At 31.9% G+C, this 22,423-nt stretch overlaps 2 protein-coding genes and 1 pseudogene across 2 annotated transcripts; 2 read left to right on the top strand and 1 right to left on the bottom strand.

The window, feature by feature from the left end:
- The first annotated feature begins 246 nt into the window (after positions 1-246).
- LOC137823733 (elongation factor) lies at positions 247-5,033 on the top strand. The gene is made up of 6 exons (XM_068628978.1): positions 247-697; positions 1,623-1,737; positions 1,828-2,039; positions 2,122-2,149; positions 4,481-4,589; positions 4,742-5,033. The coding sequence occupies exons 1-6, from the start codon at positions 443-445 to the stop codon at positions 4,821-4,823; spliced, it is 801 nt and encodes a 266-aa protein (XP_068485079.1). The 5' UTR covers positions 247-442; the 3' UTR covers positions 4,824-5,033.
- Positions 5,034-9,437: 4,404 nt separating this feature from the next.
- Positions 9,438-11,985, bottom strand: LOC137827009 (lysM domain-containing GPI-anchored protein 1). The gene is made up of 5 exons (XM_068633196.2): positions 11,167-11,985; positions 10,613-10,730; positions 10,311-10,472; positions 10,175-10,206; positions 9,438-9,872 (listed from the first exon to the last, which is right to left on the bottom strand). Exons 1-5 carry the CDS (start codon positions 11,834-11,836, stop codon positions 9,553-9,555), a joined length of 1,302 nt encoding a protein of 433 aa, XP_068489297.2. The 5' UTR covers positions 11,837-11,985; the 3' UTR covers positions 9,438-9,552.
- Positions 11,986-21,875: 9,890 nt separating this feature from the next.
- Positions 21,876-21,981, top strand: LOC137827359 (small nucleolar RNA R71; annotated as a pseudogene).
- The last annotated feature ends 442 nt before the right edge of the window (positions 21,982-22,423 follow it).

Genomic DNA, 22,423 nt, shown 5'->3' with positions numbered 1-22,423 from the left:
TATATATATATATAATTATTTGTTGGTGAGTTACGTGTAGGGAAAGAGCAAAAATTACATACAAGTGAAGCAATACGCACTTTCCACTTATAATTATATTATTATATTAAAATAAGGAATTCATTAGGTTAACTAATTTCATTTTCTTAGTTTAGTGAGTTATTGCCAACTCAATTTTTATAAATAAAGAAATTTCTGAGTTTTATTATTTTAAAATTACAAAATTAAGAATTTTAAACATATTTTAAAAGCACTTTTTCTTTAATATTCAAACAAAATTGATATTTTTACAACAAACGAAGAAATAATATTCTCTATATCTATCTCACCACCACAGCACGAAAACGACGACAATCATCCATTCTCTGCGAAAACTGAAACCCTAACAGAATTCTCAGAACCGAAGCTTCGCCCAATCGAAAGACCCAAATCTCGAAAAATCATGCGAAGCGTCGAGGTGGCCAAGACGGTGCTCGAGGTCGCCGACGTTGCATGGACCGCCGTTGAACACACACACCATTACCGCCGCCACAGTCATTCCGTCGCCCCCTTCGAATCCGCCGATGACTGCCCCTCCGACCATGATTTGAAGGCTCTGCGATCAGAAAATCGACGTCTCAGGAACTTACTCGACCAGAATCTGAAACTGCTCCAAAACCTCTCTGAATCGCCTTGCTTGGATAATTGTCCTCCCGATGTATAATTCAAATTTCAATTACCTTTTTTCTTTCCTAATTTTATCAAATGATGCTATTTTCTCAAATGTGTTTTATTTTCTAAAAATATGGATGGTATTTCAATTTCAAAAAATAAGTTTTTTCAATGTTTCATTTTAAATTTGGTACTACTATTTTTCTTAATTATTGGAAATGAAATTCTGAATTCTTTAGTTTTATCACCCATCAGCACTTGAAGTAACCTTCAACCTCAGGGCCAATTTGTTCTGAAGTTTGAAAAAATGTAATTATTTTTTATAGAATTAATTGTGATGTGATGAATCTCATTTATCTTCTCAATAATGGATTTTACTCTGAAATATGTGACTCTGTCTGTGTAATTGACAAACGAGTATGAATTCGGTCATGATCATGCATCTGGAAATTCTGGTATGAAAGTAAAAGGAGAAAAGCTAATTTCTGGGGGGAGGAGATCTTTTAATTGGATGCTACTTCTTCCATAATAAATGGAATGAAAGTTATAGTATTTTATCGATGAAGCACTTGTTATATAATGTGATCTTGCTGGCATTGGAAATGAACCGAGACTCCAGACATCATATAATTGTCATTTTGGGTAACCTATACCTAACCATCACCCTCAGCCCGGTGAATTAGTGGAATTAGTCTATACCCGCGGGAATATTGGTAAATAAATAAAAAAGAAGCTAATTTTTGGGACAGAAGGTTATTTTTTAATTCGGATGCTTTTAGTTTCTTAATAATTGGGTATAACTGGATGCTGGTCAATCATTTTGTGTAATATTATTGCATCTACATTTACGAATCTGGAAGCATTTCTATAATTTCATTCCAAGGAATATTAGTTTGGCTGCATTGTGTTTTGGGTTTGGTCATGCTGTTTTACCTGTTCCTTGTTTATATTTTGGGGATATTTGGTTGTAGTTGAATGACCGGTTAGTTGCTACCATGAGGTCTGATGAGTACCTGAGTCGGCTCAAGTTCCTACAGCAGGAAACTGCTAGCGGAGGAAATCAATTTCCTTTCAAGGAGGCCACTGGTAAGTTTCTCTGTTTTGAAAGCGTGTCTTGTGTGTGTTGAAATAACTAGATATTGACAATCTTTTGGTTTTTTGGCTGGTATTTGACAGAGGTTGATTATCAATCAGCTGACATTTTGGTCAATGTTGACTCTCAAGAACCCAGTTGGTGGGTTTGGGTTAAGGATGAGATAGATCCTATTAACATTGAGGAAATGAGTGGAATTGATGATGAGAGTTACTTGGTCATCAGTGAAGAACACGTGGTTGATGGTGTTGCCAACTTCATGGCCAAATGCATTATGTCAAACCCGAAAGCTCTGGTTTGTGTGTGTACATATAATATGCATTCGTAGTTGTTTCTTTTGCTGCAACTAACATCATTTTCCTTTGTTATAATTGTAGAACTTTTCACCGGAGGAACTGCAGAAAGGTGAGTTTCCTATCATATTTTTTTATCTTATGGTGTTTTTCCTTTATATTCCCTTCACCTAAACTGTAAAAGCTATGTTGAATTGTTGCTTATAATCTTCTCTAGGTCAAATGGATTGGTAACACTCCAATCCTTTAATTTTTGTGATTGGTGAGGAAACTGTTAGGCATGAGGCCCATCCTCAGTAGAATATTGAGGGTTTTAGTCCCAATGGAATAAAAATCAGGAGCCTAGGGATTAGTTAGCTGGTTATACAGTAGTTGGGAAGTTAGTAGCTAAGGAAGTGTAAACAAGTGAAAAAGTAGCTAATTAGTTATGTAATTATATTGCAATAATAGTTTGTCAACTGAAATTTCTCAGTTTAAGGTTGTTACCCTAGTTGGAGACGGAATTCTCCTTTTTTCTTCATTCTCAATAGCCGAAAAAAAAGTATTCTTTTCAACTCTTTCTGTTTTGACTATTTTCCGTAGACCAATCCAATGGTCATATGGGTTCCTATCAATTAATCTGACCTATTAGATCTCCTGTTAGCGTGAATGGAGTTAGGACAAAGTTCGTGAGTCTTCGCTGGAATTCCTAAAGATGATGAGCAGGAAGTATGGATTGTAGCTTCCTTGTGCAGCCAGTATCAAGAAAAATGTGGAAGGAGTTGATGACATCAAATAACTCTGGCTCAATGGATTAAAAAATATGATTGAATTGGAGAATGGCAATCTTCCTGCATTTAAAAACACACTAAAGAGAACACAGAAGTTAATAAATCCAAATGTAGTGGTGAACACTCTCGTTCTTGGGCATGAAAGGTTGAATTACCTAAATATGAAGGTGGGTTCATTTGGGTGAGTCTGTCAGACTGAAGAAATAAACACACTGAGTTTTGAATAAATTTTTAAAATAATCTGGTTTTTAGATTTGAGTATAAACTGAGCTCCTCTCTCAAAACACTAGAATTAACTATCTGACACCTCAATTGCTTTCTACAAGTCTGTAATACAAGCCATATATATCACAATAACCGTCACATCATACCATACAACTGTCTACTTTAAAATTAATATAAAAATAATTGATTAATAACTTCCTAATAATACACAATTAGAACAGCCTTATTCAAAACTTGGCCTATCAGGTTTGCAACGTTAGGCAGAGAGTTTTTTTTTAAAGTAAAGCATATTAGACTTCTTGAGAAAGTGTGATTAGGCTTCATCAGTATGGATGGGATTGCAGTGCATAGGTTTCATTATGGAGAAAGAAAACCACAATGTGGGAGAATTTCAAGACTAGCATGGATGTGAAGATTTGATGTATGTTGCCTTGGGAACATCTACAAAAGATTGTTGACATTGCATCAGAATGGTATTGTGGTGGAATGCTTCCCAGAATTTGAGGTTTGGGTTGCTTGTACGAGTTGCCAACTTCAGAGGACCTGCAATTGGGGTATTTTGTGGCAAGGTTAATCCAAGCGATGTGCTGCTGAGTACATCTGCATGGCTGGAGGGAGATGACAACTGACTAGAAGAATTTACCACAGTTCCAAAACACACAGGTTTTCATTATTTGGGTTGGTGGGAGGGTCTTCTCCACTTGCAGGGGCTGACTCAGCAACGAGTGTAGCCCAATACAAAAGGTTTACAAAACGAGTATATGTCAAGAGAAGAGAGGAAGGTCATTGCTCCCAATGTGTGGACTACGTTTTGTCCTGCACACAGGTGCCCCAGGCTGAGACATGGGTAATTCATTTTGTCAGAAGTATGTGCAGTGTGGGTACTTAGTTAGGGAGGTAGTTATAACAGTAGTCGGGGAAGTCCTGAAGTAAGGAAGTTTTAAATAAGTGAAAAATATATTATTCGCCCTACACTCTAATCGTATCATCACAACCTAATAGAAGCTAATGTTCGTAATAAACACATCACATCTTGTACCTGACTTTTTTGTTTTTGTCCCTACATGAAAACTTCTATACTTAAATATTTGGTCTTGAAAAAGAAAAACACTCTGCATGTTGTTCCCTACATGTGTCACTCCATTTTTTATCTTGATCCCTGCTTAAAAGAAGTTCTAAGTTCCATCATAACTTTAGCATATGGCAGGGAGTTTTATTCGTAAACTTCTTTATTTGTAAGAACAGAGATGTAATTTGTTTTCAGAGGAACTAAATAAAAAATGCATCAAATGTAACCAAATTATGATTTAACCTTATTTTATGCATTTTCTTATCTACCATTGGCAAAGTTTTGATTGAGAGAATTTGAATGAATGCATTACACATTTTTTTGCCATTGTGATTAAGTAACAACTTTGCATCTCATATTTCAATTTATCTGATGACAGCAATATCAAAAGCATTGCAAGGTACAAGCAAACTGGAGAAGATTTTAGATATTTGGCAGGCTGGAAAGTTGTTTTATACTCTGGCTACGTGGGGACTCGCTTTGGCTGGGTAATCTTCCTTCTCTCTCTCTCTTAACCGTTATTTTGAATGGCTTGCGAAAAACAGATACATGGCAATATGAAGAAAATGATAAAGGTTCTAAAATAATTTCAAGAGAATAAACCTTTTTATTATTATTTTTTTTAATATTTTGCTGACAGGCTTTACCAAAGTCGTGCATTGTTGAGAGTTGCTGTGAAAGGTGTTCACTCAGGAAGTAAACTTGCTCTCAAGGCTCTCTGAAGATGGTTGTTTCATGACCATAGCAAATGAATGCTAGTCCATGGAGCTTCCAGTGCCTTGTCTATCTTGCTGATGTAAATAATTTGTAAATAAAACCATTCGTATTTTTATCTACCTTTGAATTCACTTCGGTTTCTAACAATGCCGCTAAAGTGTTAAATTGTATTGAATATTTCATTATTTAATGATTTAATACTCTTGCGTTTCTTACTCTCCCCTTCAAGGTTTTTATCATGTGGATGTTAATTTATTAGCTTCCTTGTAAAACCAGATAAAATTAATGTTTAAAATCCATAAGAAAACTCCTCTGAAAGTGCCTAGTTTTTATTGACAAGTAATTATAGCATCAAATTCATTTTTATAATTTTGTATAATATGCTTCCAATTGACTTGCAATGCTTGGATCAATTTTCATTAGGGTGAAAGGTTAGCATGGATGGTTTTAATTCCATACCAATATGGCCAAATAGAAAAAAATTGTTTAATTACTCCATGGATCACCCCCAAGTAACAATTTCTGGCAAGAATGCAAACATTAGACACGAGTTCTAATCGTTTTGATACATTATCAGCTTAAGGTTGCTTTCATAGTTGATAACTTGATTAAGCCTTTAAAAATGACCTTTTCTTAATGTATTGTTTTTTATTTTTATTTATTTAAATAATATATTTCTACTTTTATTTACTTAAATATACACACCAACTTAAATGAAATTGATTCCTAATTGATTTTAAACGATTTATCATAAAGTAAATGATACCCTGATGTAAAACAATTCATTTCTGACGCACAGAACTAACATAAAATAAAGTGATTATTAATGACTTCATATAAAGCAAATTTAAATTTATCAAAATAATATTTGTGGATTTCGTGACTTTATGTGTACACTTCATACATTCAATTATATTACACACCAAAAAATCTATTATCTTCATCTATTGTATTCCTTAATAGCATTGCTTTCGTTCTTCAACAATGTCGGCTTCATCTACTACCATGCTATGAAAACAACACTTGCATAGATCAAATAAACCTCTTGATATGGTAAGGCACAATGATACTTGATAACATTTAGAAATAATATTATTCATTTATAACTTTTCAATCCAATCACACTTGCATGGAATAAGTGGTTTAATTATGCAATCGTATTATCATTCAATGCCTCCACCTGATTTTGAAGGTTGTTGGTTTTAGTGAGGTTGCAAAAGTTAGACACTTTAAGCTCCATGACAGTCTAATAACATCTTTGGTTGAAAGTTGGTGGTCAGAAACTCATATTTTCAATCTTCCCATCGTTGAATGCATAGTTACTTTGGAAGATGTTGCGCTGCAACAAAGTTTAAAGGTGGACAAAAAAGTAGTTAGTGGACCTACTATGTATGATTGGAAAGAAACGTGTTTCGAACTACTAGGGTCAATGTGCGATTGATGTTCCATTAGCTAAGAGAGAGACAACCATCTAGGTATTCTCGTGATCAGTTTGTGATTTTGATAGATAGGAAAGAACCTAAGTGTTATTAAGAGGCCATGGAAAGTGAAGAAAAGCAAAAGTGGTTAAATGTAATGAAAGATGAGATGAAATCTTTACATGATAATCACGCATTTGATCGGTGAAGTTAACTAAAGGGGAAGAGGGCCTTAGATAACAGGTGGATCCACAGGGTGAAATAGTAATTCCATGTCTCCTAGATACAAAGCTAGATTAATGATGAAAAGCTTTAGTCAAAGAAAGAGTATTAATTTTAATGAGATTTTCTCACCTATTGTTATAATGTCACCTATAGAGTTGTGTTAAGTTTAGTTGCTACTTTTGATTTAGAGTTAGAGCAGGCGAATTTGAAAACTACTTTCTTTCATGGCGATTTTCTTGTTGAATGTAAGAAACACTATGTGTGTAAGCTAAGAAAGAGCTACCAATAATACAAGAAACTTGAGTTTGTTATATGTGAGCAAAGATACAAGAAGACTACCTTTGACCATTGTGTTTTGTTAGAAACTTTCCAGATGATGGTTTCATTATCCTAGTATTATATGTTGGTAATATGCTGTTATTTAGTGCTGAAAAACAACTAAAGTGTAAAACATGGTCATTAAAAGATAATATTACTTCAACAACAGATCATGTAAGATGCAAGTATTTTGTTTATTAGACAATACAATACTATGTTGTCTTCTTTTACTTCTGATAAAACATGGATATGGTCAAATTATTTGTACACAGTTTTAAGCTAACTTCGTACTCCACAGAGATACATACATATATGCTTATTCTATGTTGCAATAAATGTCTGTTACTTTTATCTGCTAAGAAGATTTGTTTAACCACAAGTCACATCAAATTATCTCTTGGATGACGAATTAAAGATGTTTTTCTTCAACAACTCCTTGATGGTAGAATTGTCAACTCTAGAAAGACTATTTGTTTCGCACAACTCTGTCCTTTGAATAAATTAAAGGGACATTTTTCAATAAGATATAAGTACATCTAACTATTGAGGTGTTGTGTAAAGAATAAAAGAGCAATTGATGTTGCATGGAGTGCATTTAATGCATCCTTTACAATCTAGCTCATCAGACATAAGAACGATATTCCAGTGAGCTGAAGCTACTCAATAATCAGAAATATATTTACAATGATTATATTCTTTAGCGCCTATCTAAAACCATCCATTAAGAAGAAACAAAAGAAAAAAGAGAGAGAATACATTGTATAGTGCAAAAAATTTCCCAAATCTCTATGCCATAAAAATCTTCATAGAAAAAACTATTTATGTTCACTTAACAAACTAGAAGAGAGTGCATAAACCTTGTACGTGTCAAAATACATTCCTCTCTAGTGTGCAACCATGTTATTTGTTGATCACTACCCATATAATTTATTTATATTAGTCAGGAGTGGTTGTTTAGCAAATAACACTCAATTATTACTGGGGAGTGGTCATTGTTTAAGGAATAATCTTAAACACGTTAACCAGGAGCGACTATGTTCTAAAAAAATACACATTTTATCTAGGAATTGTTATCATCCAAAGAACACTCGTTTTATCCAATAATGCATACAATCTAAAGAAAACTCATTTTAGTCAGGAGTAGTTGTGTTCCAAATAATACTTGTTTTAGCTAGGAGTGGTTCAAAGAAAACTTGTTTTAGCCAAAAGTGAATGCATTCCAAATAATAATCAAGGATTAGATAGGAGTGACTACGAGCCCAAAAAATACTTAAGGGGTTAGTCAAGAGTGGCTATGAGTCCAAAGAATACTCGAAAGTTCTAGCCAAGAATACCCACGAGCTCAATGAATACTCGTTTCTACTTGAAAATATTTGTATGTTTAGTGGAACTCAATCTATTGATTGAAAATTGAACATAATCTGTTTTGTCAAACAAACTAGTGTAAAATTGTCTTGTGTATTTCTTGTTCCCCTTATATCTTTTACACTACATATTATTATTATTTTCGTATGTGCTAATGTAAGAGAGAGAATCATTAAGGAAACTAAGTTTGAAACGATTTAAACAAGTAGATATGTAAGTTATAAAGTTGAGTTTGTCACATTCCACTAGATGAAATAAAGGTTAGAAAGACCTTAATAAATCACTTGTCATATAAAAATATCATTTGAGTATCATAAAACATTTACGAAAAGTTTTAAATATATATTAAAACAAGATTCAACTTTTCCTTGTGTTTTTCTTGTTTTCTACACATGCTTATTGTCAGGAAAGATAATTCCAAGATTGAGTGATTAAAGAAGAAACTGGTGAGTCATTTTAGATGAAGGACATGAAAGTTGCTAAACAGATTCTTGGTATAAGAATCATACATGAAAGCAAGGAGAAAAAGTTTTGGTTATCACAAGAACATTATATCAAAAGAGTGTTTCAAAAATTTCACATGGAAAAAGCCAAGGTAATGAGTACTATCCTCTTGCCACTTATTTTAAATTAAGTTATATACAAAGTTCATAAAATGAAGCTAAGAATATATATGAAAGATTTCCTTATGTGTTTGTGGTGGGTAGTTTGATATATGCAATAACAAACATCATTAAGGTAGACTCTAATACCATATTAAGAAGTGAGTTTAAGTCTAACTCATTCTCACAATACAAACTTATAAGATGAGGAGTGTGCTTACTTATATTATGTAGGTTATTTTTATTTTTAATCGATGTAATATCTTCAACATTCTATCATTGGTGTAAACAAACATCATGATCAAATAATTTATTTTCCATACAAGGGAATCTTATTTAATTGAGGATAAAAGATTCGAGTTCTTTCCACAACATTCATCATAATTAAAATCTGTATACATAATACCCTCATTTATTATTTTAAAAAAGTTAGTTTTGATATTTTAAATAAAAATTACTGTATTTACATACTAAAATTAGAATTTGTATACAGAAGAGTTACTCTTCATTATTTTGTCATCTACAAAAAAGAGCATTGCATTGAGTTGACAAGTACACACATTTGTCAAAAGGCATTGCAGCCAACAACAACATGAAGACCTTAAAAAATGACTATCCCTTGAATCATTAACCCCTCATTGCACGGTAGACAATATTACACTAAAGCACCAAATAATAAAAGGACAAATAATTGATGAAACTTGAGATACCATTGTTTCTTAGATTTCACAAATCAGTAATTACAACAGATAGGAGCATCTGTGACAAAGCAATGGGACAGAACAGAACTTACCAGAAAACTGAGATTAAAAAGCCACAGGGATCATCAACTTTATAAGAAACAACATAAATGAGGGCATCCAAATGGGAATAGGATTCGCCAAAGAGGGAGAAGCAGAAGCAATCCTACCAACAGGGCCATTTGCAGGTGAGAATCCTGGAAATGATCTGGTTGCAGGCATGACTGAAGATTTGGGTGCTGTTAGACCTGTTCCTTCTGATTGCGATGATGGTGACTGTGACAGTAATGGTGTCTGTGATGGTGATAGAGATGGAGGAAATGCAACTACTGATTCCCTTGTAACAGATGTAGGTGGCGCTATAAGTGGAGGGAATCGTCGCGGGCCTGCATAATTTGAAATATAATTTCAAACTTGAGTATCAGTTGTTAATGAAAAGGATTTAACTTCTTAATGTAAGTAATCTTAGTTGTTAATGAGAAAAATAGCGGTTGATATTCCAACATGAGCATGTGGTTGAAATTCTAACTGTATCATCAGCGATTGAGATCACTCACTTACCTTTCAGAGGAGCCTGATCGACCAAAACAAGGTTTATTGTCGTGGATTACAACAACTAGAAAGTGAACATGGATTTTCACAATACATTTGTAGTTTAATTATACAAAAGTTGTAGCTAAACTCTAACCTGGACAATGAGGCTCAAGAGATGAGGACATCCTGCAAGGTGCCAAGAAAGATTGAATAAGCTTAAGATTAACAAGCAGAATGGTATGATAGAAATATCTCAATCACACAACCAGGTGCATAGAAAATAAACATACGTTGTTAATATGTTGCCATTGACAAAACCATCATAATTGCACGATGTCACATTGCATCCTAAGCTCATCTGTTGCACGGTAACATTCCCAAGTATAAGATTGCTTCTTTTGCATTGCATGCTGGAGCAAGAGACAGCTAGAGAAGAGGGAATACAGTATAAACTGCAGGTAGAGCGACAAACCCAGATGAACTACAGTTTAGTAATAGATCGTTCTCCAAGCATGAAAAATCTAATTTTACTTCAAAATAGGAGAAGGAATAAATTGCAACAGGAAAAAGAAGTAGCTTAGTTAGTTAGTACTCTAAATTTTGTGGTCCACAGCTACACTGCACACAGTGACTAGCTGCAATGGTATAGCTTCCATTAGGGACAAGCAAGCCAAAATCAGTGGCATATTTTGGAAAATTTGATGCACAAGCTGTAACAAGAGAACAACTAGTGATTGATTATGCAACCGAATTTAAATGAAAGGTAGCACAAGCAAAATTATACTCCCTACTTTAGTGAAGAAATCACAGACATTGCCCAAAAAAATCGTTATCACCAATTTAAAAGCTTGGCAGTCACAATATAATCACAAACTTAAACCTGAACTGGAATACTCAGAGCGGGCATATAAAAGGTTTACTCACAAATTAGTGAAGAAATAATAGACATAACTCAATCACATCAAAAGAAGATCTGGCCTTTTTGTCTGAGAAAATATTTTCTATTTTCATTGCTTGTTTCTACAAAGAACTAAACGAAAAATAGAAAAAGAACAAGAACAAAGAAAAAAAAAATCATATATGTCCACTTCACTTGTACTACAAAGTGAAATCCTTTCCTTTTAGTAAAAAGACAATTAGAGTTACCAGGAATTGGAACAGCAAGAATATCTCCATCAGAGATAGCTGCACTCCCCATGTCATTAACATTCATCAAATCAGTAAGTGTAGTGAAATATCTAGCTGCAATGGCAGCCAGAGTATCAATTGGCTTTACCACATAGGAGAGGTAAATTGAAGGCAAAGAATTATCACTGCCATTGAAGCAAGTGCATGGAAGTGGCACCACAAGGTTCTGATCCACATCAAGCACCGAAGGGTCAGCTATGGAGTTAGCCTCCCTAAGCTGATCAGGGGATACCAGACCTCCATACACTGAATCTGCAATGGAAGAGAGAGTATCAGAAGGACGAGTCCTGTAATGGGCAGACACTGATTTTCTAATCCCATCAGCACAGGAACATGTGATAGGGACCTTGAGGAAGAGTTTGGAAGGGAGAATGCGATGCTCAACATCAGAGTACGAGATGTCAATGGCATTGGCAGTGAGAAGTCCAATAGGGTCTATTTGGAAGAGAGAAGCAACCTCAGAGACCTTGAGATCAGTGTAAAGGGTGTAGCCAAGAAGCGCATTGCACGAGTTATCGTCAGAGCATGGCTCAATGGTGAACTTGCAACTCGTAGGAGCTGCATTGAGTAGAAGGTACAAGAGAAACAAAAGGAAAGTACAATGCAAAATGGGATGTTGATTTGTCATGTTGTTGCAACGGCTTTTACTATTCCACACCACACCACACCAGTCCTTTCGTGTGAAGAATTGAAAATAATGGTTTATGAGAAAAGTGGACACCAAGAAAAGTTTAAACAAACATGAGTTACTGGTAGGTGGAGTGTAGAATGTTCTTTGGTGAAAGCAGAGGAAAAAGAAAGGGAATGGAAGATGCTTTGTGGCTGAGCAAAGAAGTTTGCTTTGGTTCAAAAAAGGGGATTGATTTAGCCAACATGGTACAGTGTGATCATCCTGTTCAAACAATGTTTTGAGAAAGAAGATGCAACAAAGTGTTGAAAGAAAGAGATGAGTTGTGTTGTAGGGAAAGGGAAAGTTAGTAAATACTGAAAGGGGTTGGAGTGTTCAACTATCTGTCTTCTTGTACTGGTTTTATGTCCCTCTCTATATTTCTTCATGTTTTAATAATACTGAAAATAAAAATAACATTCTGTAGTTATTATTTATAATTTATTTTAGTATCTTCTCGTAAAACTCCCATTAAATTCTTCTACTAAGCGGACTCACAAGATAAAAAATAAGTTAAGCGATCGAAAGAAAAAATTAAAAATATTTCATGGATTTTAAAAGTTCATCATAATAATAAGAATAAAATATAAATAAATATTTATTTTATATGCTTATTTTATAATTTATTAGATCATACATTTTAAAAAAATATTAAGTAAATTTAAAATATTGTTAAAAATATTTAAAACTCGTTTATATAAATTAGAGCATGTAAGGTCTTAGGTTAAAATTTTCACTTTCAACACTTTTTCAATCACTTTATTGATTTTATTTTATTTTTCTTAAGTGCGACTCGCAGTAGAATCACTAGGACAATTAGAGTTATAAAATTTTCATGAATACAAAGTTATTTTTTCTTTAGCTAATAATATTTTATATCGTTTTTTATTTATATAAAATATATTGGAGTACTAAAAATATTAAATATTGTAAATATTTCAAATTTTCTTATATAATATTTTTTGTTTATTTTAAATTATAATAAACAAATAGTTAATATTATAATAAATAAATAGTTAAAATCTTTGTAGTTAATTAAATACAAATTTATAAATTTTATTAATAATATAAATTATTTTATATATAATAATAATTTTAGTATCTAATTAATTAATATATTATTTTTTATTTTTTATTTTTAAAATTTATTTTTATTTAATAATTTTTTTTATAGTGTATGATTTTAAGAAAATAAAAAAACTTAAATTGTCATTTGATAACTCCGTCTATCTTTCTTAAATGAAACATATCAATAGAATAAAACAAGAATTTTATAGTAATTAATAATTTTATTAGAGATTTGATAGATTTATTAAATGGAGAATTCACAGATAGAAAATCATTAAATAAAAAATCTTTTTAAAAATAAAAATAATTAGTTATTATATTAACTAAATTAAATATTATTTTAGTGACTAAAAAAATTATTGATATTTAAATTAATTTTTATTTTGATAAATAGTTTTTAAATTGGTATATAATTAGTTACTAATGTTTTAGCTACCAAATATTTAGATTTTAAAGTTGGTAGCTAATTAGATACCAATTGAAAAACTATTTATCAATAAGAGAAACTAATTTAGATACCAATTGTTTTTAGTCTCTAAAGTAGTATCTAATTTAATCAATATAACAACTAATTATTTTTTGTCTCTAAAATTAGTTTGTATTTAATAATTTCTTTTGTAGTGATTGGTAAAATAGGTAAATTCAGATTTTGGGACAATGTTTGCATGATAATGGTTAGGATTTCAACTGCAAGTTTGAGTTTTAATAATATATAAAGAAAGAGATCCATAGCCAAATTGTGTTAATGTTTTAGATTGAAGATGACGTCGTAATATCTTATATAGGTAAGCTTAGACCTCATTGATATTGTATATCCCCAATAAATTCATCCTTGAAAGACCCAATAGTATCGATGGTTCGTAGGGATGACAAAATAGACTAACCCAATCCGTTTTGACCACCTTGCTTTGGTCCGCAAAAAACGGGTCGAGACGGGCCAACCCCATAAGAGTTGTGGGTTAATTTTGTTGGTCCATCCCACATAATGATTAGCCTGCGGGTTTTGGGAGCCAACCCACATAAGCAAAATATTAAAAAAAAACCTACACGTAAATGTTGCAAGAATATTTTTTTTAAGTTTCTCATATTTTTTGCACCCCATGAGTCTATCATTAAGAATAAAATTTAAAAATCTAAATGTTAAGAAAAAATCCAACACCCTGTAATTTTGATTAAGTGTTGAAAACTACAAAGCATAAAACATGAATCATACATTGCTTGTAAGACAAATGACTTCAACAACAAAACATGTAAGACACAAGTGTTTTGTCTATCAGACGATACGACACTATGTAGTCCTTTCATACGTTTGATAAAACATTATTATGATCAAATCATATGTTTATAAGATAAAAAATTATGTGCATTAGATCAAACAATACACATAACTAAGATTGTATTACTTGAACATATGTATGTGTTTATTCTATGATTGCAGAAATATTTATTGCCTTCATTTTTCAAATACATCTATTAAAGGTGCAAGCAAAAGTCAACATCAAATGACCTCTTAAGAAAAAAAAAACTATAGATGCTTTCTACACTAACCTCCTAACATGAAGAGCATTTTAACTCTGACTCAGATATCTGCCCTGTACGTGTGCACTTTTATCATGAATTGGTGCAAAATGTTAAGCTACTTAGGGAGATGAATATTGTCAATGAACAAGGACGTTGTGAAAAGAATGAACACATTTAAAGCTACCTGGAATCCAATTAAGCTCAAACGTAGAAAGGACATTGATGACTTTTTTTACGACAAGTGTAACGTGTCAGAAGTAATAATTTGTCTCTAATGGCTGATATCAAACCCACAAGGAAAAGTTGAATTCTCATGTAAAATATTCACTAAATAGAAAACAATAATTAAAGTTTGTTGGATGTTTGTTTTATGTGAGATTACAAAAATTGTAAATAAAACAAAGTAAAGAGTTGGTTGATTGAATTGGGAAAATTGGGATTAGGGTTTATCCTTCTCAGTCTTTTGTATTTTGAAAAGCATAATACTATTACATCTTTGATTGATATTGATGTCCATATAAAATTCATTTATATCGATTCCTCGCATATAGAATTATTAAGACAGTCTCCTAAATATCAATTCCTCGCATATTTATAAAAACTCTATCATTACGAGAAAATGTTGATAACAATTAACATTTCAAATCTATTCCTAGCATTCAAATATATTAAGCATTATCATTTAGGTCAGATACTTGAAAGCACTTTTTAGTCAAATTTAAGGATCAAAATGACAAAACAAGCATTAAGAATAAAATGACAATACCAATTATCAATCAAGAACAAAATATTATATTTAAATATCACCTCAATACATATAAGAGTTTGAATAGATTACTCATAATCCCAAATGATAGAATTAGCCACTCATGTTGGCCATTACAAGCAAGGAAAGCAAGAAAAGAAGATTCAAGATGTTTCTCCTTGACGACTGTCTCCTCTAGGGTTTTCAATCACCTTTTATTCTCCCAATGATGTCTAGAGTTGTACCTCATGCCCCAAATTTAACATAGTTAGACTGAGCCTAAGTGACTCTTGCCTGGGCGTGATTGAGCTCGCCTGGGTGAGTTGTATGAGAAAAAGCCCAACTTCTCTGGACTTCTATTGGTTTAGGCAAGTTTTTGGGTAAGTTCTTAGCGTTCCAACCTCCCCTTTTCATCTTGTTAACCCTTTCATCTCCATTTTCCCCTAAAATTCTGAAATTAACACAAATTTGGGAATAAATCGTTCTTATTCATATTATAATCATAAAATATGTAAAAATGTTTAAATTCATAATTTAGGGGTTAAATTATAATTATTTTATCAATAAATATCTATAAGTATTTGTATTTTAATATAAAATATTACTAAAATATGGCACTTATCAGACATGCATAGAAGTTGAAGTTGCTCAACGGCTATAAAAGACCTCTCAACAGATATCTTCTTTCAATGCTTATATAAATCCCTCCGCCGAGAAGAAAATCAAGTCAACAAAGGTAGCATTATGTCGAAATGTTGTAGAAATTCCTCATGCCTCTACAAAGCTTCAAAAAGAGATCTCACTGCCGAAAGCTTTGTCATATCCTTGTATTTGAAGAAGTCTTCAGAAAAACACTATGTGTGTTCATCGAACTACCTCAGAGAGAGAACTTATTCATTATATACATCGAAAGATGCAACCGCTTCCTACAGAGCAAAGAGAATTATTGGAACTAGGAGAGAGAGATTAAAGTTTGTATTCGTCAAAAAATGTTGTGCTCCCTAATAATGAGACATAATTATTTTTTGACCACCTTTAATCTTCCTACTTAAGCCATAAGTGATTGTTTGATAAACAATACTTGTTAAGCCGGGAGTGGCTTAGTAAAGAATACTCAAGGGAGTAGCCAGGGGTGGCTAGGTTTCCAAGAAATACTCGATTAAGCTAGGAGTGGCTTGGTAATGAATACTTGGTCCGGCCAAGAGTGACTTGAGAAAAAATACTCCTTTATAAGGTCAATCATGAGTGACTGATCCGAAAGAATACTTATTGAGCCATGAGTGGCTTGGAAAAGAATACTCCATGGAGTAGTTGTGAGTTGAAAGAATACTTAGTTAAGCTAGGAGTGACTTGTGTCAAGAACCAATATAACATTAGTCTGCCTAGTGGAACTCAATCTATTGATTAAGAATTAGATGTAATCTGCTGCGACAAAAGAACCAATATAGATTATTGTGTATATTTCTCTCTTCCCTAATATATCTACATCACATGTTATTATTGATTATATTCATTGAAGAATGAGAGTTATAGTGAAGAAACAAACTTAAAAGTTATTTTTTATTCAATTATTACACTTGAGATTTTAACTTGCTATCATACAAAAGAATTATAATCTGATCATTTGTTAAAATCAATAAGAAAATACTGCAAAAAATGATTCAGTGAAGTTAGTTAGCTGCTAATGAAAATGATGCATTAATGAAAGGGTTACATTCTAATCCTTTGATAAACTCAATCCTCATCTGAGTACAGTCAATCAAACGATATTTACGATTTTTTTTTAAATTAGACAAAAACACAATTCAACCACCTTTCTTATGTTTTTCCTATTTTCACACTTATTAAACATAAAGTTAACATATACATTAAATAAATATGTCAAAGTTAAATCTTTCATGAACAATGAAACTTAAATAGAAAATTATCTAAGTAGCTAAAAGACTATAGTAATTAATCATCATTCTGCCTTGACTTTAAAACCATCATAGTTGTTGTTCCATTTTAATAACATTGAAATATAGTCAACATTTTTATTACGAGATTATGAGGGACAACTTGTCTTGTCCCGTCATTGTCCGTGTGGATTGAGCATTATATGAGACGGGCCTAAAAAGGCCAACAGGTTAAAATACTCGGTCCACCCTATACTTTTTCTAAAGGACTAGCGGACCGACCTACATAGTGTGACCATATTACTATCTCTAATAATTGTAACCGACTTAGACAAGTATATCTCTAATGGTTATAACCGACTTATAAAATTTTAATTAGAAAATAAAATTTTAATGGTGGTACATTGTAAGAGACATATATTTCATGTTAGAAAGACACTTACCAAATTTTAATCACAACCTAAAATTGATGGAAGTTTTCAAATTTTAACTATTCCTATGATAATAATATATATATGTTTGTGTATGTGAAAATGTTTATTTCTATTATTTTTTAATATATTAAATAAAATTTTCATCATAAAGTTAAAATTATAAGTTTATTATAAATTTTAGTTTGAGATCAAATTGTTGATGTTAGTATAAGTATACAAATTATATATTTAAACTCAAATATTTATACAATTTTAAAAGTAAATATTTAGAAATAATTAAATATTGAAGTTAATAAAATCATTTACGCATTTTAAAATTAACATTTTACATCAAACACCTTTGTATAAGTTGACGATAGATATTTTTTATAGACAAGACAACTATATAGTTTGTGTACTGGTCGGTACCTGACAAGCCATGTCACTCGGTCTCGATGATCAACCGACTACATTAATATATATTAAATACGCTCAATAAATGACAAAAATGAAAATTTTGGAAATTCCATACGAATTATGACTATGTCCTACCAAATTAAGGTGATATCAATATACCAATATACTTCCTTATAAATCAGGGATCATGCTATAAATCAATTAGCAATTGATATTTGATTGATTCGGCCTATCACAACAAGGACCCATAACTAAATACTATGAATAAATCATTTACAGTGGTGTAAAGAAGGATCCGAGAAGAAAATATCTGCAACAACTGGGTTTATTACGAGAAAACTCATAATGTTCATGTCTATCTATTATGCGCCTTTGCATTTAGCATTGGGAAAACCCCATACAATAACTGTCATAGCTATACCCTATCTTTTATTTCAGTTCTTCGAAAATAGTCAAAAATAAAATTGAATTATGGATACAAGAATCCAAATTCAATACGTAATTTTAGTATTCAAAGAATCTTCTTTCAGAATCTTCCTTTTTAGTTTTTAAATCTCCTACTCTTTACACAAAGTACTTACTTAAGCGTCATAGTACCTTTTTCAGGTCCACCCCGACCGAGCACCAATAACAAAAGGAGGAGATTTGAATAAAGGTGCGAGGAGACAACCACCACATCAGCAATTGTACAACTAGTTCTAGATACTATCTAGGCCCTTCTTTGTCCATATAGGTACAATTGGGGCCAAAATAAAGAAGGTTTAAATTTCAATCTTTATATAAAATCTTAAAGATAAATATAATTTAAAAGTGTTAGCATGTTTTCTCTTGTGTAAATCTAAGGATATATGAAATGAACAGTACAAGGTGATTAAAAGTTTCTCATTTCTTCTCTTTATAAATGTTTCTTTGGAAGTATATTTTGTCTATAAGAAAATTATTAGATAAAATTAATTTTAGAAACCAAAACAATTAGTTACTATATTGACTAAATTAAATACCATTTTATCAGTTAAAAAGTTATTGGTATTTAAATTAGTTTATATTATTAATAAAAAATTATAAAGTAGTTTCTAAATTGGTATATAACTATTAACTACTAAGGTTTTAGTTATAACTACTTTATACTCTAAATTAGTCTCTATTATAAATTTTGATTAAGAATAGAAATCACTTTAGATACTAATAATTTTTTAGTCTCTAAAATAATTTTAATCTAGTTAATATAGTGACTAATTATTTTTTATTTCTAAATTTGGTTGTTATTTAATGATTTTCTTGTAGTGAAAAAACGTTTCAGATATGTTAAAGTTAAGATAAACTTTTCCTCCAATATTAAATGTAATTTTTTGAACAAATTTCTCCATAAATAAATTTTAGAAAAAAATGTAAAAAAAATAACTTGGGTAGAGGTTATCTTAACTTGATTTTTTTTTTAATTTTTTCCTTTTCTGTTTTAGAAGTTCTTAAAAATTCTATTTAAATAACTGGATATCTTCATATAATAAATTTCTTCACATATCTTCGGTAAGTTTAGTCACTATATTACGAGAGAAGGCTTATTGTAGTGGATCAACTCAATGAAGATATTTAAAAGTAGTTTAGTGGAAAAGAAATCTTCAACGACAATTCTCAACATATTCTAATAATGGTTTTAAAATCGTTGTTGATCAAGTCATAGTTAAAAATAGACATTTTTGATGATGAATAAAGCTATTATATATGAACCACTTATATCTACAGTTCTGTGCAAAATCACTGTTATATATATGCATTTGTGACGACGATTCTCATTAACAATTGTTACTAGGTGCACATAAGAAAAGAATGTAGGTGGGGGTTGGATAATGAGACCTTAGAATCTCTTTTTCACAATAGATAATTAGACTTGTCTAGTTAGACCGTTTAGTGAATCGTCTAATAAAAAAATATAATAAGACTTTCTAAAAAATTGTTTAGTGAAATCGTCTAGTAGATAGTCCAATAGTGAGAATTAAAACAACAACAAAAGTACAGAGGTAGCAACACAAATGATTTATCCTGGTTCATCCAAATCCAGACTACGTCCAGTCCCCTTAAACAACTGCTTAATATTTTTCACTAACTAACTAGATATAACAAGTACTTTCACCTCTTCGGGTTCAACAAGTATTGGTTCAACACATATTATCACCTCTCCATGTTACATTGAGTATCATCACCTTTCTAGGTTACAAATTCTTAACCCCCCTAAGATTAAGAACTTGATGACTTTTTACGGAAAGTGCACCGTGTTGTTAGAAGTAATAATTTGTCCCTAAGGACGGATATTGAACCCACAAGGAATAATTGAATAATCAAGTAAAAGATTCAATAAATAGAAATCAAAATAATAAAGTTTGTTGGGATTTGTTATGATGACAGTGATTAAAAAGAAAACAAGTCAAGAGTTTGTTGTTTCAATTGGAAAAATAGAGATTGGGGTTCATCTTTCTCACTCTTTTGTATTTTGATTAGCATGACAATATTGTGTCATCTGATTGATATTGATGTTCATATAAAAATCATTTATATCGATTCCTCGCATATAAAATTATTAAGATGCTTCCTAAATATCTATTCCTAAGAACTCATCAAACTTTGTGTTAAAATCTTCATCTATGGTTGTAGATTATCTTGATTCGTTTGTTGGATCTGCCCCCCTAATAATAGAACTTGTCCCCAGGCTAAAATATATAAGCTTCAAAATGATCGGAGGGCATATAGGGATTGGGTTGCCTTTGAGGATTTTTTTATTTTTTTTTAATTTTTTTTTTTGTAAATTTTGCATAATGGCATTGTATCTATCCTCCGACTCTATATTTCTCTCTTAATATAGCTCCTATTCTTCAGAAATCTCTCAAATGTTGAATCTTTCTTCAGATTTCCTGCAAAATATTTTTTAGGGAGCAAATTATCAAAATAAAAAAAATAAAATCTTTCCTTCTCTTTTTTTGAAGAAGCATGAGGATACGATAAATCTTTTTCAAGAACTCCTATCTCCTTATTTTTACTTTTTTACTTTATCTTTTTCCTCCTCACTTCTTTTCTTATCTCTTTCTTTCTCATCTCTTTCCCCCTCAGTCTCATATTTCCTTTCTTTTTCAGACATTACATTATTACCATCCCTTTCTCCTGCTATTCTACCACTTTCAGAGGCAATTTTATTGCAATGCTCTTTTGGGTTGGTTTGGGCATTGGCTGAAAATTGGCCACTTTGTCTCTCTACTAATTGTTTGGCAATCTGTCCCACCTAAGTTTCTATATTTATGATTGCCGCCATATTATTCTCTTGACTAACCATAGTAGCTTTCATGATTTTTTCCAAGGTTTCTTCAAATTTGTTCAGTCTTTCAGTAACTGAAGGATATAGGGGTTTTTGTTGTTGTTGTTGGAAAGGACCTTGCTTGTTGGATGAACCACTATCTTGATTCCGCCCTAAATTTTGATTCTGATTGTTTCTTCAACCTTGAGAATAATTGTTGTTGTTGGAGAATCCACCTTTCCTTCCCTAATTACTTATATGCTTCAGATGAATTATTTTGATAAGAATAGTGACCATTGGGATGATCACCTCCACAAAAATCACACCTGATTGGTTGACTCTGGCTTTGAGATAATTGCACGACTTGTAACTGTTGAGGCAATTTAGCCATTTGTGCAGTTAATGTTTCAATCTGTTGTGTCAGAATTTTATTCTGAGCCAAGATTGTATCTGAAGTATTCAACTCTAACAACCCTTTCTTTTGAATACCTTGTCTATCATGTTAGGCTTGATAATCAGTTGATGCCAATGCATCAATAATCCTTGTCGCTTGTTCTAGATCACAACCATCATTCTGTCGCCAGTTGCAGCATCTAGGAGCATATTAGTGTCAAATCTGAGACCATTAAGAAATATGCTCAGTTGAGCAATATCTTCAAACCCATGATTTGGGCATTTTCTCAACATCATCTTGAATCTCTCCCATGTCTCACAGAAAGCTTCATCTGCTCTTTGTCTGAACATAGAGATTTCAGACTTTGCTTTGATGTAGCGAGAGATTAGAAAAAATCTTTTCATAAATTTTTCCTCTACATCCTTCCAACTAGTGAGGCTCTGATTTGGATTTGATTTGAGTCATTCTTTAGCTTTTCTTGCTAATGAAAAAGGAAACAAGTGCTTATAAATAGTTTCAATATCAGCTTATTGAACACCCATTGTCCCCATTAGTTAATAAAATGTATCCAAATGTGTATATGGATCCTCATGATCCATTGTTATAAATTGATGGGTACTAATGAGACTATGGAAAATATGTTTTATCTCCAAGGTCCTCATGGTAGCGGGTATTGCAATACTAGAAAAATGTCTTGGTCCCTACTGCATGGGATAATCTCCAAGTGTCCTCCTAGGAGGTGGTGCTTGCTCTTCTGCCATGTTGTTTTTCTCTTGAAAAATATTAGTGAGAAAAGAAGAAGTGGTTGATGA

This window comes from Phaseolus vulgaris, chromosome 8, assembly GCF_051622355.1.
Source record: "Phaseolus vulgaris cultivar YP4 chromosome 8, ASM5162235v1, whole genome shotgun sequence".
Lineage (NCBI taxonomy): Eukaryota > Viridiplantae > Streptophyta > Magnoliopsida > Fabales > Fabaceae > Phaseolus > Phaseolus vulgaris.
This window is presented reverse-complemented; position numbering and strand designations above follow the sequence as displayed.